This window comes from Ixodes scapularis, unplaced genomic scaffold (genome assembly GCF_016920785.2).
Source record: "Ixodes scapularis isolate PalLabHiFi unplaced genomic scaffold, ASM1692078v2 PGA_scaffold6__148_contigs__length_123643588, whole genome shotgun sequence".
NCBI lineage: Eukaryota > Metazoa > Arthropoda > Arachnida > Ixodida > Ixodidae > Ixodes > Ixodes scapularis.
This window is the reverse complement of record NW_024609881.1, coordinates 12,371,001-12,386,219: the sequence shown is the minus strand read 5'-3', so window position 1 is coordinate 12,386,219 and position 15,219 is coordinate 12,371,001. Positions and strand designations below refer to the sequence as shown.

The 15,219-nt window shown below is 44.9% G+C and overlaps 1 protein-coding gene across 1 annotated transcript; it reads left to right on the top strand.

Moving 5' to 3' along the window:
* Nucleotides 1-9,862: 9,862 nt before the first annotated feature.
* Nucleotides 9,863-13,424, top strand: LOC121048523. The gene is made up of 3 exons (XM_040504966.1): nt 9,863-10,189; nt 11,837-12,039; nt 12,912-13,424. Exons 1-3 carry the CDS (start codon nt 9,863-9,865, stop codon nt 13,390-13,392), a joined length of 1,011 nt encoding a protein of 336 aa, XP_040360900.1. The 3' UTR covers nt 13,393-13,424.
* Nucleotides 13,425-15,219: the final 1,795 nt, after the last annotated feature.

The window sequence follows — 15,219 nt, the reverse complement described above, 5'->3', positions numbered from 1 at the left end:
GATAGGGCCTTGGAGCGAAATACAAAACATCATCTAAAAAAATATTGTTTTCATGCGCAAACTTCAGCATATATCAACAAATACTTGCATGTACGGAAACAGTACAGCTTTCTGGAAATACAACAACCTGCAACAAGACTCGGCCGTTTGCAAAACTTGACAACCGGCGATTTTATACAATGCTGTTTCTTGTAATGTTGAGGACATCCCGCTCACTGCTAAGTAAACGAAATGTCATACGAGTCTATATTCATGTTTTTATATCTAGGAAATGATTTAACTTAAAAACCCAGCTAGCATTTTTTTGTCACTTCAACGAGAATGACAACCGGCCTCAAGCACTCATATACTCACATGGGAGGATGAGGAATGTTTCATCTTGAGCTACCCCAAGGCCAATGGAGAGGAGCCGTTGTCAAAGCCAAGGAAGACAGGACAAACTCAACGTATGTATCAAATGTCTTTTATATTTATTTATTTTGATGGTGTACAACGTTGCGGAAATTTATTTTTAGCACAATTCGCTCTTGTGAACATCGATATTCGAAATTGAAAGCAAAAGAGTCAGCTTGCATTGAAAAGTTTGGCCGTACCGCGATATTTCTTGCGTTTGTTGATGTCAAGGTGGCAATCTGAATGCAAAAATGCTTGTTATTCGCAAATTTATTGACAATTTAAACAGGCAAAAAGGGCGTACAAGTTGCATTAATATTATATCATGTTCTTAACAATTCAACTGGATGGGAATGAACAGTTTCAAGAACGACAACGAAGGGACGAACACAGACGGCGTGACCATTACGGTACTCGCAACTGTAGTTTAATACACAAAAGGAAAATAAAATGCATCATTATTCAAATTAAATACATGCACAAACACGCGCTAACCAGGCACCTCATTATTTTCGAGTTTTGGCAATGAAGACCATTATGTAATGTCACTTCTGGTTTATGGTAGGAACGCCAATTCCTTTCCATATAGCGCAAATATGTCTCCCTGATGCATATTTCCACTAAGTTAATAATAAAGAAGGCCTCAATCATCTGTCCAGGCAGTGTCGCCCCATGCTCTCCCAAGGCATCCCTATTGAAAATTCCATCAAGATACCTAATTCGGGACACTGACTGCCAGTCAGCAGCCTTGGTGGAACGTGATGGACCATCAGACGTCATCTGATGGTCCATCAGATGACGTCTGACTGCCACTGCCAAGGGAAGTTCATCAACAAGGGCAGCATTTATATAAGAGTAAAGCTATGCGCTCTCATAAATATCGCCAAATGCCTCAATAAAACAAAATGTTCGAGAAAAAAAAAAAGCAGGACCACCGCGCATCGAACCCGCGACCACATGCGTACAAATCAGACACCTTAACCGCTATGCTTTGCCACCGTTAAATACACTCGATTTGACTATTTGTTTTATACGAGATGCTTCGGCTGCAAATGCAGTTAAGCCGTCAGCATGTTATGCAAAGCACTCGTACATCACTCGCCGTAGTTCAGTTCTACTCACCCGCCATGTAGAGCACTTTCGCGTCGTAGAACGATCCTTTTGTTCGCGCGTCACCGGCCCAGTAGACCTGGTACACCTTGTCGTCTTCAACTACACCGCTAAAGTCCCTTACATCGTCAGAACTCACAACAGGCTGAGTCTTGTCGAGTAGAAATTCTACTAAAACATAAGACATTGTAGAGCCCGGGCAGGATCGACAGGTTGGAGCAACCGGGCAAACAAAACGATTCGAGAGCGATCGTTCATGAAAGCTCGGCGAAGCCTCTATGGGCGAAGCAAAGTGCGAAATGTAGTGTTCGGCGCTCCGGCGGGCTTCTGATCAAGGTTGTCGGTCGGTTGCGTGTCATATCTCTAACGTCAGCGGTTTTATGGGCTCACGTCCCGAAATCGTTTTCTCGTGCATAGATTACTTTTCGCATTCATACATTTGACGAAATAGTGGTATCCGAACGAACTTTACGTCCTTTGACCGTACGTCTGTCTGCACGTCAAAGCTTTCTGACGTACAGTCAGAGACAATCGATGTACAGTCAGAATCACCACCAAGACATCCTGATGGCATTTCGCGGCGGCCGACTGCCACCAGGAAACCATCAGAAAGCCGACAAGTGGAGTCTGACTGGAGTTTGACTGTCGGTCAGACTAACTTGTTGGCCAATCAGACATGCTTGACGTACAGTCAGGCACAGTCAGCGGTCCACTAGAAAACATTGACTGCCAAACAGGGTTACATTGATGGATTTTTCCTTCGGGATTGACCTCGCTAAATGCAAAAATCGTGACCTTGGCCAAGCCACGGCTATGTGTCTCCTGTCATTGCGTTGTAGACACTGTTATCTGCCAACCAGCATTTAAAAAAATCACGTTTTCTTTTTTCTTTTTTTTTTGGGGGGGGCGGGTTAATGCACACTGGGAGGGCAACTAGAAAAATAGTTGAGGAACTTTTGTGTTCTGGTTTGAGGAGAAAACATGTCAGCGAGCCACTTGTATCTATTAGTGTTCCCTCAATCACCCATAAGTGGTGTTACGTAGAGTCTTCATTTCCATATCTCGGAAATAGTGAGGTGCATGGTTGGCACGTGTTTATGTATTTATTTAATTTGACTAAGGGTGTTTCCTGTTTACCCGTGTGTGTTAGACTACAGTTGCAAGTACAGCACTTTCCCTGTCGTGTGTGCTTCTTTTCTTCGCGTCGTTCTGGAAGCTGTTCGTTCCCATCAGTTACTATTTCACACTAAATTGGTTAATGACTTTTTGCTTGTTGCAGACTACGTCAAAAGGCTCCTTGATAAGCTTCTGGATGGAGCCCAGAGAAAAACTCGAGGCGCTAGCCTCGTCATGCCTTCTGTTGGTGCGCTACTACTTTCCTGCTCTGCACAGATCCCAAAGGCAGAACTGATAGACACACAAAACAAGGTTCCACAAATAAGGTTTGTCTGAAATGGAATGACATATCACATTTGGAAAGATTGGTTGATTGACTTCACTTACCTAGCTTACTTTTTTTTATTTAAATCCCAGGTGTCTTTCGCAGTTCTCTGTTCATTGGAAACCTTACTCCAGGCATGTCATCTGCAAGCGTACCAGACAGGCCCTCATCTCGTCTATTTAAGAAAAAAAAAGCTGCAGCACCAGTGGATCGCAGTATCCTGAGTGGAACGCTCAGTGGCATCGAGCATTCTTTGATTTGTAGCAGAAAGTGAATTCTGTGCTTGCATGAATCTTTTGTTTATGGTACACCAGCATAGTTAATATTGGGGTCAATGAGCTTTTTTTTTTGTTGAATTGCGCTTGCAATCCTGTTAGGACATTAGAAGAGGATCACATTTACTATGCACCTGTCTTGTCATTTTTTATACAATTCAATGAATTGAAAACGTGTGTATAGCATAAATTCCTCTAAAATATAGATCGAAATTTAATGTAAGCTCTGACCCCTGATGGGAACTTTTTACGGATTTTGTTTAGAACGCGGCTAGGTATGATTTGCCTGTTTCCCTTGCCAAGGCATTTCTAACTGACGAAGCCAAACTGCCTGTAGGCGGTATGTCTAATCTGCCTGAAAAGACCAAAAAAAAAATTAAATATTGAGTGGACTGTTTTGCTGTGCATCGTTGGGGTATGAAATTTTCTTTTTTGCACATTGCGATGTACTTCCCAGAAACCTCTAGGCAGGTACCTAAAATAAACACCCTCCTCTGTAGACGTTTATGGCGTTTGCTGAAAAAAAAAACTAAAAGAACTAGTGATGTTTGGCTCGACCTAATTATGTCATGCTCTGCTCATTAATATGTTTGTTTACCTGTTTCTTGTGCAAGGTCTTTACCCATCCTGCCTTCTGTTCGCCAGAGCAACTTCCGCCACCGACTTGTATAGATATACGTAGCTGAAGTTTGGTACTGTTTGGATTTTTTTGGGGGGCCTTTTGTAATTTTGGCGGCACCTCGTGACAGCACATACTCTTCTCTTCTGTGTTCATACTGCTGCACATCCCTCAGGAACACCTATTGAAAAGAAATTAACAATGTTTTGAGACTTACTCTGGTTAGTTCATTTTAACGTCAGTAATTATTTGTGCACAGAAATAAAGTATGTGAACTTCAGTTATTCGTTTTCTGTGCACAACGAGTAACAAGGTATAGCAAGATTTCGAAGGAGATAGTCTGGCGTCCCGTGGTAGCGCTTTGAGCTATAATAAGCACGGTGCTATTCAGGATCCAGCAAAATCGAAAATATGTAACACTGGGAAGAACACCCTGCCGAACTTGACATTGCTGTTTGTAACCTTCACGCGAATTCAACTTCAGGGAAAGACTGATCACCTAAACAAATAGGCAACGAAAACGCTCGCGGAATAATTGACCCTTTGAAATTACCGCTCGCGAATCGTGGCTGATTCCCTTGGGTGGTTTAATTCTTGCTGCTGTTTTAGATTCCCGCCATGCCTCGGGGTGACTCCATAATCAATACGCCATGATATGTCCTTAGTTCAATTTATTCCGACCGTGAAACCGAATCCTCGTAAAAATATCACTAAAAACGTACTCAAAACCTTACGGGCGCGCCTACTTGAACTGAGCGTTTCTGTGTGCTCGGGATCTGACCAAACAGTGGAGGTCTCGCCATACAACTGTTTGTACATAAAGAACGCGATGTCTCAATTTTCGTTCCTTTAATTTTAATTTTCAACTTAAACAAACGTAGAAGCACGGATACGTACCAGTCTGTGTTGCCGACACGGGCAGAGCACGCGATGCAGCTGACCCGAGACTGTGAATCGTTCGGCACCCCTGCACTGTTAGCGTCTTTGCGAACATCCTTCCGACGCTTGGCTAGAGGCTCGAAGGCTTAAGGCTTCACGTAGACAGTTCTTTGCACGTCCGGAATCAACATTTTCAATCGGCATTGTTTACATCGGCCGCTCCGCTGAGCAACCAAGAGACGTTGAAAACCGCATGGCCTTAGACTGACGTCATTGTGTATTCAACAAAAGGCACGGCGCAGCGTCGTCCGACAAAGCGCGGTAACGTGCGGCGCTTTTTTTCTCTTCTGGCGTTTAGACCTATTTTTGGGTAAAATTGTTGTCATAAATAACTTCACGGGATAAAACAACGTTAACCTCTAACTCAATTTTTTTTTGGAACCTCCCCATATTCTCGTCAACGAACATTGGTTTTAATGCCACGATATGGTAAACAGTCCACCCGAAAACACGTTAACCAAAATTTACTGAGCTATACCCAAACAGTTGTGATGTGAAAGGCGTTCAAACAAAATAGAGTTTCAACGTTGAGTATCGAAGCAAAGTCAAGCGCTGTGCGTTTGCGTTAGCATTGTGCGCTCCACACTGCGCCTGCGCGTCGCCGCTAGGCACGCGCAGGCGTGCTAGACCCTTTTCCAAATCATCAATCACTCCATTAAAATTCTACAGGACAAATACGTAACTTTCACGACTAGAACTAATAACAGATTTACGCTTTCGAAAACGATTATTGAACACCGGTCCCGAATTGATTTCTTTAAATATTCGTTTTTCCCGCCCACAATATCGGAGTGGATCAAGCTACCCAGGAATGTCGTTGACAGTGATAATGTTTCTTTGTTTTTAGGCCAACTGGCACCTTATGTTTAAATATATTGTTTTGTAGCTGGAACAGCACTTTAACTATAACTACTTTATCGAGATTAACCTTCTGCTTTATTGGTGCTGCGGGACCTTGAATTTGTATTTGTGCATGTATTGTCATAGTTTTATTTTTTTCAACTTGCTTTGACCCTTGCCTTGTCTGATATTGATTCCAATCTCTATTTCCTATCATAGTGTTGTATTGGAAAGTGACCGCGTTGTCTTATCATTGTTCATTCTGTGTTGAATTTGCCGCTCCTATTGTATTCCTCCCAAGGAATGATAGTATTGTTAAATTAAATTAAAAAAAATCCAAGACCGCAGTTTGAGCTATGTGCACGCGCAGTGTGTAAAACCATAGCCTTCAATATACTGCCAACGCCTGGTAGATCACCACGAGAAGCGGCCGCCAAGAAGAAAAAGGTGGAGCGGCAGACAACGGATGAGAGGAGAGCCACGTGACTGGCACCCCGCTGCGGCGGGACGCCGAAACACACTTCTTCTGAGCGAACAAGTGTGTTTTGGCTCCTCACCGCTGGAAAAGTTGTGCGCTGGTGTCCAGGTCCCCCGAGAAATGGCTTTTTGATGCCCTGCGCTGCCAGATCCCCGCGCTTCAAATCGGTGACCGGGTACTCTATGGCTCCGTCGTCGAACTGCCAGACTTTGGGAGTATAAATGAGGCTATAGCAAAACGTAACTCTTACGCAAACGCAAAGTGCTTGCACTCGCTCGTACAAAAAAAACTAATGAATGACAACGCTAAACACTTATGTGCCTGGGAATAGAGCAAAGTTTTCTAAAAGCTGTCATCTACAAAAATGTATGAACTTGTCACCAAATTAAGTTCTAGCTTAATGATTAATTCTTCAAAATAAGAAATGTCGTTTTTTTTGCGTGTGACACATTTAAAAAATAACAATTCAAGAATCGCGGCGTGTGTAAAAGGCAAATTCAAAGTCCGCGGCGTCGCATATCCGTGCTACGTTGTTTGCATTTATTTTCCATCACTTACCCTGGTCTTGCTTCACATTACGTTCCTTACCAAATGGGACGTCACTATAAACAATACATTTCAGGAAAGGCTGAATTACGTGACCACCACTTTTTGCAAATTTACCTCGTGGGCCTTAAAGGGATACTGACCTCCTCCCCCCCCCCCCCCCCAAATGTATTTTTTAACTTTTTGCGAGGCGATTCATAATGGTGTCGGAAGACTACCCAATTAATATTTTGCTACAGAGTCGCGTATATTTTTAATAAAGCCAAAAAACGCAACTTCTCAAAACCGAAACCGAAACCTGCACACAAAGGTCAGAGAAGCGGAAAGGAAAGAGAGTGAGTGGCGGAAGTCACGTGGCTACAACCGACCGTGCGTTTCTTTTTCTTTTTTTTGTTTTGTTCGGCGTGCAGCAGGCGAAATGCGTAGCGGGAACTGTTTGCGTACGATTCCTTTCCAGTTGTGTTGGTTCCGCTCGCTGTTCTGTATTTCGAGATAAGTTGTGCTGCACACTGAAGAGCTGGAAATGAGTAGTGAATTCCAGTGGTGGAATTCCCGTGATCGGCTCCGAAAAGCATACCCCCAAGGTTTTGCGTGAAGGGCTGCCTCACATGTCTTGCATCTGAAAGTGGCATTGTGAGGCAGAGTCCGCACAAGTTTCCGAAAAATCAACGGGATCGAGGCCAATGGCTGGCTGCAATTCCTGTAGAACAGTTACGGGCACCTTGGAAAGCAAACGCTACCCAATTCATATGCTCCTTGCATTTTGTGGAAAGTGACTACATTGAGTTCGCAGGTGTCAAAAAGGAAATCCCATGCCATTTAGTTCAGCGACGTATCGTCCACAAAAAATTTATATTTTCTTCAGATACGATTGTAAAAAAAGAAATGTAAACATTGCAAAATGCTTGACTAAAAAAAGTACGACCACACTAGGGATCAAATTCTTTCCCGCTTCATGTGAAGCGGAAGTCTTTCCACTGAGCTACGGGGAAAACTCCCTCGTCGATAGTAATGCAGCCGGTCGACTGCAGGTCGGAGAGTTTGCTGCCGACTCCCCTCCAGTACATGAATTCCCGGCTCGAAGTCGGACCCCACCACGCATTGGCCACATTCGCATCTAGTAAAGAAATCGTATGCGTGCATATTCAACTTGAAGTACGCACTTCGTGGTTGATGTTTGCGCGAGCGATGTCTTCAGCCACGAGAAGGGACGACGGCTCGGCGACGTCTTCGTGCTTGGTGGTCGGGCATGTCCCACGCGATGAATACCAATTCTTCAGATCGGTCCAAAATTTTTCTTTCGAAGGAAGAGAGAATTCGCTGGTACAGTGAACGATAGTTCTGAAGTAGAGGTCCCACGTCCATCGCCTGCTGCCATCGCCGTCCCCGCGAGTCCCACGACGCGCAAAACGACGCCATGTTGAGAACTACACAGTGAACGCACAGAATGCTTCCAGTTCTTTGTGCAACTTTTTTTTCAATCAACCTATTTGCAGCTTTTTAGAAGCCACAAAGAATGGGTTTTATATTTTTTTTTCTATTTTTAATATTGAGTGTGTGCTTTCAATGACAAACGAATTTGATTAAATTTGGTGGTTGTGTCTAAACCTTAGAAAACGGCCCATGGCCACGGAAAAGAGAGTGAGCTAGACCCGAACCGGCCACTTCTTGATGGGCGGTTTTCGGGTGGAAAGAAGCCGAATTTCGAGCCGCAATTTCTGTTCTTGGTAGATTGGCTCTCATATATCGCCTACAACTAAAACATCGGCGAGCATAAATACCCTTTCAGTGTCCCTTTAATCGCGACCACTGCCTTTTGTTATTTTCAGGGCTGGAATCCGCTCGTCTAAAGATAGCCATATTTCCCTGTCTCTGAATGTTTATCTTTCGCTATTTCTAATGGTTGGAGAATTGTTGATATTTTTGCGATTGTTGAAGGTTATGGTAGCCCTTCGTGAAATACATGCACCGGGTATTTTCCCAGTTAAAAATGCCCGTTTTTCGGGCATCTACACTCAATAGGCCCTTCCCGAAAGTCAGTCAAGCAACACTGAGAAACCGAAACCGCCGCCATTAGAGCGGCGTCGCACTTGAAGCGGGCTATGGCGGCTAAGGCATCTGCCTGTGTAGGTACCGCCGGTACCGCTGACGTCTCATCAGCTTCGCCTTGGAGCATTAGTCTTGTCACGATTCCGCGGAGCTTCAATGAAGAGAAGATTGAGGCCTACCGCGCGTCGAGATTGGCGTCCAGCCGTCAAGTCGTCCGAAGCCAGAAGTTTTTCACCGAGGCCTACCTAGAGCCTTCGTCGATTCGAGTGTACAGGTAAGCATTGAAGCACGCCTGTTTCTTGTCCCCTGTTTCGACCTAAATCTGAGGGAATCCAAAGTTACAAACGTAATCATCAGGCTGTGAGCGCGCCAGCTACGTGCGCGCGCGCTTGTGTCGTTGAACGCTTCGAAGCGCGTTAGGAATCATGCTTGCATTTCCATCTTCGGCATCTTCCGCACTGGGAAAATATGTTGAAACAAACCATAGTCGTTGCTTTCTCACAGTTTGACATGATGTTGCGAGACTCAGTGGCGTGCGAAGTGACGAGTGGGGGATTGAGTTCAAAACGGAATCGCTCGTGTCGTACGTCTGTTTTGGTCGTGTTGTTTCCAGAGCTGGTGGTTTCCCGTTGACGATTCGGTGTGTTTGCACGATCACGCTCGCGCAAAAGATAGTTCGAGCGAGTGTATACAACATATTTCCAGAGATTTAAGATCATGTCGCTTACTTAAACTATCTATGGAGCACATATGTGTGAACAAAAAGGCTAATGATCACATTTATTTTTATTCATTTCAGCTCACCTACTGGTGTTCACGCCAAAGCAAGTTGCTTCAGGAGCCAAAAGAAAGCAGCAAAGCCTTACCAGGTTTCTGTGAACCTCCTTCAGAGTGGAGTTGTGAAGGGTGCCGACTGTGAGTGTGCAGCTGGCAAAAGTGGGGCGTGCAACCACAGTCTGGCCCTCCTCAAGCTTCTCGCTTTGTTAAGAGCGAAGGACTATGAAGAAGTTCCCCCTGCAGTAGCCTGCACTGAGTTGCCCCAGCAGTGGCGCCGTCCACGAGGGGAAGCAGTTGCCTCCACAAGCGTGCAGTCGGTCGACTGGAGAAGCGTTCGAGAGGACGGGCTGGAAACCCCTATCACATCCAAGTTGTATGATGCCCAAAGAAACGCGATGCACTTCAGTGATAGAATGGCCTCGATCCAAGCCCTTGGAGAGAGTCTCTATTCAAGTCAAGCCTCGCCCTTTGCAAAGCACCTCCGAAGGGCAACTGCTGCTGATCCGGTCAAGACGAAGTTTGGCCTGGCTCCGGTTGGCAGTGTCCTGTCCTACCAGCAGGCGCTGGTGCCTTTCGGATACGAGACTTTCATCAGCCCGGAGGTGGGCCATGTCCAGGAAAGAAACCAGGCGCTGCCTTGTGAGCCGACCTTCTTCGACGCCTGCATAAACTGGAAGATGTCTGGGCTGAGCCTTCCCGTGGAACAAGACCTGCTCCTTAAGGTACCATACCTTTTTACACATAGCTGTGTTCTGATGCTTACAACAACACCGTTCATGCGGCAAATATATAAGAAGGAACAAGAAAAACAAAGGCAGACCAAAACAGCCTGAGAGTGTAATCTCCACATCATTCATTTTCAGGTGTTTATTGCAGGTACCAGCAAAGCAAACACCAACAAGTAATATTTGGATGTTCGCTTGCACCTTCGCAATAGATCTTGATATTGTCATGAATGGTGATCAAAACAAACAAAAATAAACAGGAAGGAGACACGTTTGATATGGCGAACTTGGGCTTAAAACAAAGGGTTAAAAAGAAAAGGTGTTGTAAGCGAGCGACGATGTCGGTGAAGAGGCAGAATCCGGCGCTAGCGTAAGACTGACCACGGCTTGCCACGTGGAGCCTCTTTTGTACACGTGTAAAAGGTTTGGCATGTAGGACAATCAGCGTAGAAGGCTTGGCATGTAGAACATTCTAACCACGAATCAGCAACATGGTTCTTGAATTTACCAGAACATCACATTACAGAGTCAACAAAAATGTGTACCTGCGGCCAGGCATCAAACCTTGACTTTTTGCATGGAAGACAAGCGCAATAAATGCTAGGCCACGAGCACGCTGCCTACTTGGTCAGCTGCACACACTGCATTATACGATGGTATCGCCTAAAGGGCGATTCACATACTTGCATTGAGTCCGACCGAGTGCGAGGGTTGCTATGACAACAGCTGTGTCGGCTCCAACAAAGCGGGGTAAAAATTGGTTTTGTTGGAGCCGACACAGCTGTTGCCGTAACAACCCTTGTACTCGGTCAAATTCAACGCAAGTGTGTGAATCGCCCTTAGCACCATTCCACTCTAATTTCATAGTTTGCAACCACGCTGGTACCACCTTTCCGTCATTTGCACTATTCGTTTACATGCAAGTGACTTTTCAGTAGTTTTATATTTTGTGCTTTTAAATATCAGAAGCATGACGAGTGGCTCGACCAACGAGATAACTCAATATGCATGATTGGGGACGTGTTTGGATCGCTAGACGGTTTCTTAATGTGTTTTCTCTTTGGAGCCGCCCAAGTGAATCTGCCAGGGCCATTTTGGCTGCTGATGAGCCTATCGCCCAAACATCAGTTATGGCTGGCATGTGTAAAAATAGAGTACAAGCTGATGTTTCTTTATGTCATTCACTATTCTGGCTGGCACCATTGACTGCAACTCAAAAGAACTTGAAGAGTCCGAGTGGTAAAAGTGGCATACCGTTTCTCGCACACATAGGACCTTGTAGAACAAGAGCCTTTGCAAAACTGTCATGTTTGTAGCTGTGCCAGTGCTAGAAGCAATGCACACCAGCACAAGGTTATTCCTTCAAGTATTTTTAACTTTATTTATCCCTTGTTTACAACCGTCAACCCGTTTCAAAAAACAAGTCTGAGATGTGGCATTAGCTATTCACATAGTCGCTCATGGCCATGAGCTCCAAGCCACCATAGGCACCAATGGTGTGTAAGACCTTCGGCACCTATTTGTGTACCAGCAGAGAATTAATCAATTGCATGTTCGTTGTGACCTATGCGTTCAGATGTCGCCCCTTTCATGCGTTGGGTGTCAATGATTCCAACCAACTAACAAAGGCTACTATTTTCTCAGTCTCTCCTGGTGACTTCTACGGAGGCTAGATGTTTGGAGAGAAACACTCGACAACAGTCTAAAAGTCCGCTGTGGAAGGCAGCCCGGCAGACCCGACTCACAGCCTCCTGCTTTGGGGATGCTGCCACAAGAGAGAGCTGGACTACGAAAGGCCTCATCAACTTGACTTCACCCAAGGATCTCTCTCACGTCCGTGCAGTCAGGTGATTATAAAATTTCCTTGGAGGAAACAGCTCTTGAATTAAAGCTTACATTAGAGCGTCACTTGGCGTGTTCGGACCCTGGGGTGCCCACAGTTTGGCGGAAGCCTATTGCTGGGAAGGCATTATGGCAGAACGAACTTCCCTCCATCCGAAGGAGTGGTGAACTTGTTCTGTGCATCTGCTTCTTCTCATAATTTACAACAAAAGAGAACACCGGTTTATATAACCAAAATGGCGGTGCTATCGACGCTATTTATGATGTATACACATGAGGGAGGTATTTCTGCAGAGAGTACCAAGTATTTCGTTGACCTGCGAGGGGGGAAAGCCACAAGGAGGAGGAAGTAGTGAGGAAAATCTGAGCGGGTGCTCGCACGACGGAATCGCATGTCTTCGGTGTCTGAAGTTCTTGTGCTCTCATGAGTCTGTTTGTGACAATCGCATTCTCAAGGCACAAAAGGAAGAGTAAAAAAATAAAAAAAAACCAAAGAAAAGTGCTTTGCAGTTTATTGCAACTGCCGTTAGTCCTTTCCCAAAAGGACGGTGCCTTCCTGTTTTCGAGAATCTCTCGGAAGACTGTGAGCCACCTACAGAACCTTCGTGATTAACGTTTAGCTCTATCCGCGGGAAAAATATTCGTCGTGCAAGCACACCATTACTGTCATGTGTCTCATCAGTGATGAGCGATAAAACACAAAGCTCCCGATAAAGTGTCAGTGACCATGCAGCCATGACTGAGCAGTGGGTATGACTAAATTCAGTCTGAATGTGGGGTAGCCATTGCCGTGTTTGTGTCTAATTCCAGAGCCTTTTTTCAAATTCTTTCTCGGCATCCGGTTTCTGACCTTTACACGCCTTTTATATTCCAATAGGCATGGCATCAAGTATGAGCCGGTCGCCATACAGCGCTACGAAAGTTCTTTGCGAGCCCTGGGGCATGACATCCAGACATTCCCCTGCGGCATTCTTGTTCGTCCAGACTGCCCGTGGCTTGGGGCGTCTCCGGACAGGCTCGTGTGGGATCCAGCGGAAGCGACTCCTCATGGAGTCGTTGAGGTAAAGTGTCCCTACACCCTGAAAGATGGAGGCCTCGACACTGCAGTCAATTTCTACATGGAGAAGGACGCTGCAGGCATATACCGCCTCAACAGGAATCACACGAACTACTACCAAATCCATGGACAGATGGCTCTCTCTGGGCTGCTGTGGGGTGACTTTGTGGTTTATTCCCATCAGTTTTTGATTGTGGAAAGAATTTATTTTTCTGATAGAAACTGGTCAGAATGCAAGGCAGCACTAGACGACTTCTACTTTTCCGTCTTGCTTCCATACTTGTGCAAAAGTCGCGCATAATTGTGTAAAGCCAGTGCTTCACCTCAGAGCAACCGTGCCATTTTATCATGTTAACAAGCAGTCTTTTTTTTTAATATCTTAAAGGGATACTACAACGAAATTTCGACGCTCATTTTCTGGTCTATATCTGTTCAAAGGAGCAGTATCACATCGAACATACCAATATCTTGTTAAAAAAGCCTCGAAAAGGAATTTTAAAACGATTAGCAAAGAGCACCTGGTGGATGTTGCTAACGCCTCGCTTGTAATGCCCGTCTAGGAACCTTGACAGCTAGTGACGGTGAGTGTCTCGCCTCCGGCCACGACGACAGAAGAGGGGTAGGAGGAACTTCCCTCTTCTCGAGATGCCTTTTGTGTGTCGCAGAAGTCGCTATCGTCCCCCTACAAGATTAACCTGTCACTCAAAATTCGTACAAAAGCAGCCGCTTCGGTGGCTGGAGCGACTAGGCCATCCTCTCGACGTGAGCCTCTCCGTAGCTTTGCTCGTCCCAAGACGACCCATGTCACGTGGTCTCCGCTGGGCCTTCTCCGAGCGCTTGCCAGAGTCGGCCGTTTATAACGAAAAATACAGCCACCAGGCTCAAAATACAAACGCGCGATTGTCATTTACGGATATTGTGGATCATATTCAACCTATTTTTGAACACGACAGGAGTATTCCCAATTTCGTTGAACTATCCCTTTAAACACAAGAGACAGATTGAGTCATACATGTTCAGATATGTCGACTACAAATTTGTCTCGGGCATTATTGGCATTGTTTTCTTTTCATAATCTTTTCATAAAACATTTTTCTGCACTTAGATATGTACTTTAGTTTTTCAATCCCAAGTCAGTCACGAGCAGTAAATACAAACACATCCATTCTCATGCTTAAATAGTTTAATGACAGCAGTAATTATCTTATGCTCATGCTTAATTTATTATTTCTAGTACAGCTGTCAGTAACCAAGTGAACTTCTGAATAGATTATCCCTATGTGCCATGCAGTAAAAGTTTTCTTTATACCTCTTGCTGAACAGACACATTAATTAATTCAGTTCAACCATTTGCCTTTCGTGCGTAGAATGAGTTACCTTCCTGAATTCATTGCGATCGTTACGGACATTGCACTGTCTCGTGAAAAGCTTCCAAATGTTTCTATATACTGTGTTTCCATGCTAGTGTAGAGTTCTTTTATGTGCACGGATCTGTCTTTGGGTGGTGTCACCCACACATTTTGCGTGAAAATGCTTTTACTGTTTATTTTGTCCGCGAGCATGTGCTCGAACCCCCATCTCCCTTCCCAATCTTCTCACTTTGGTACTACTACAGCACTATTTTGTTCCTCGCAATTTCTTTGCATTTTTCTCTCAAGCGCGCTGTCAGCGTCGGTAACTACGAAGAGTGGCAAAGCGCACAGTGACATCTCAAGCACGTTTCTACCTGCCTTTTGTATGCCTTGTAGAACGCTCACTCTTTGACATCTTGCAGTGCAGGTGCATAACTTCAGCTACTGCACCAAGGTTCTTCTGGTGTGCAAATACCTCCATTTAAAATGTCGCGGACATTTCGGTTCCAGCATAATGCATTCTGAAATAAAATAGCCAATAGCCAATTCCTTGAGAACTTGTGAAAAGAAAAAGAAGCAATTATGAAATGAGGGAATGCGTGTTGCAGGGAAGCATCAATACCAATCGCCAAGTTCTATTTTTCGAAAGGAGAGTAGCAGCAGCTTTGATAGACCAGTGCCATTTTTCGAGGATGAAACTTGAATAAAATTGTCAGCACTTTAGTGAGGTTGTAGTGGCAAATGCAACACTTTGTCGTGTTTTTTTAAATGGATTT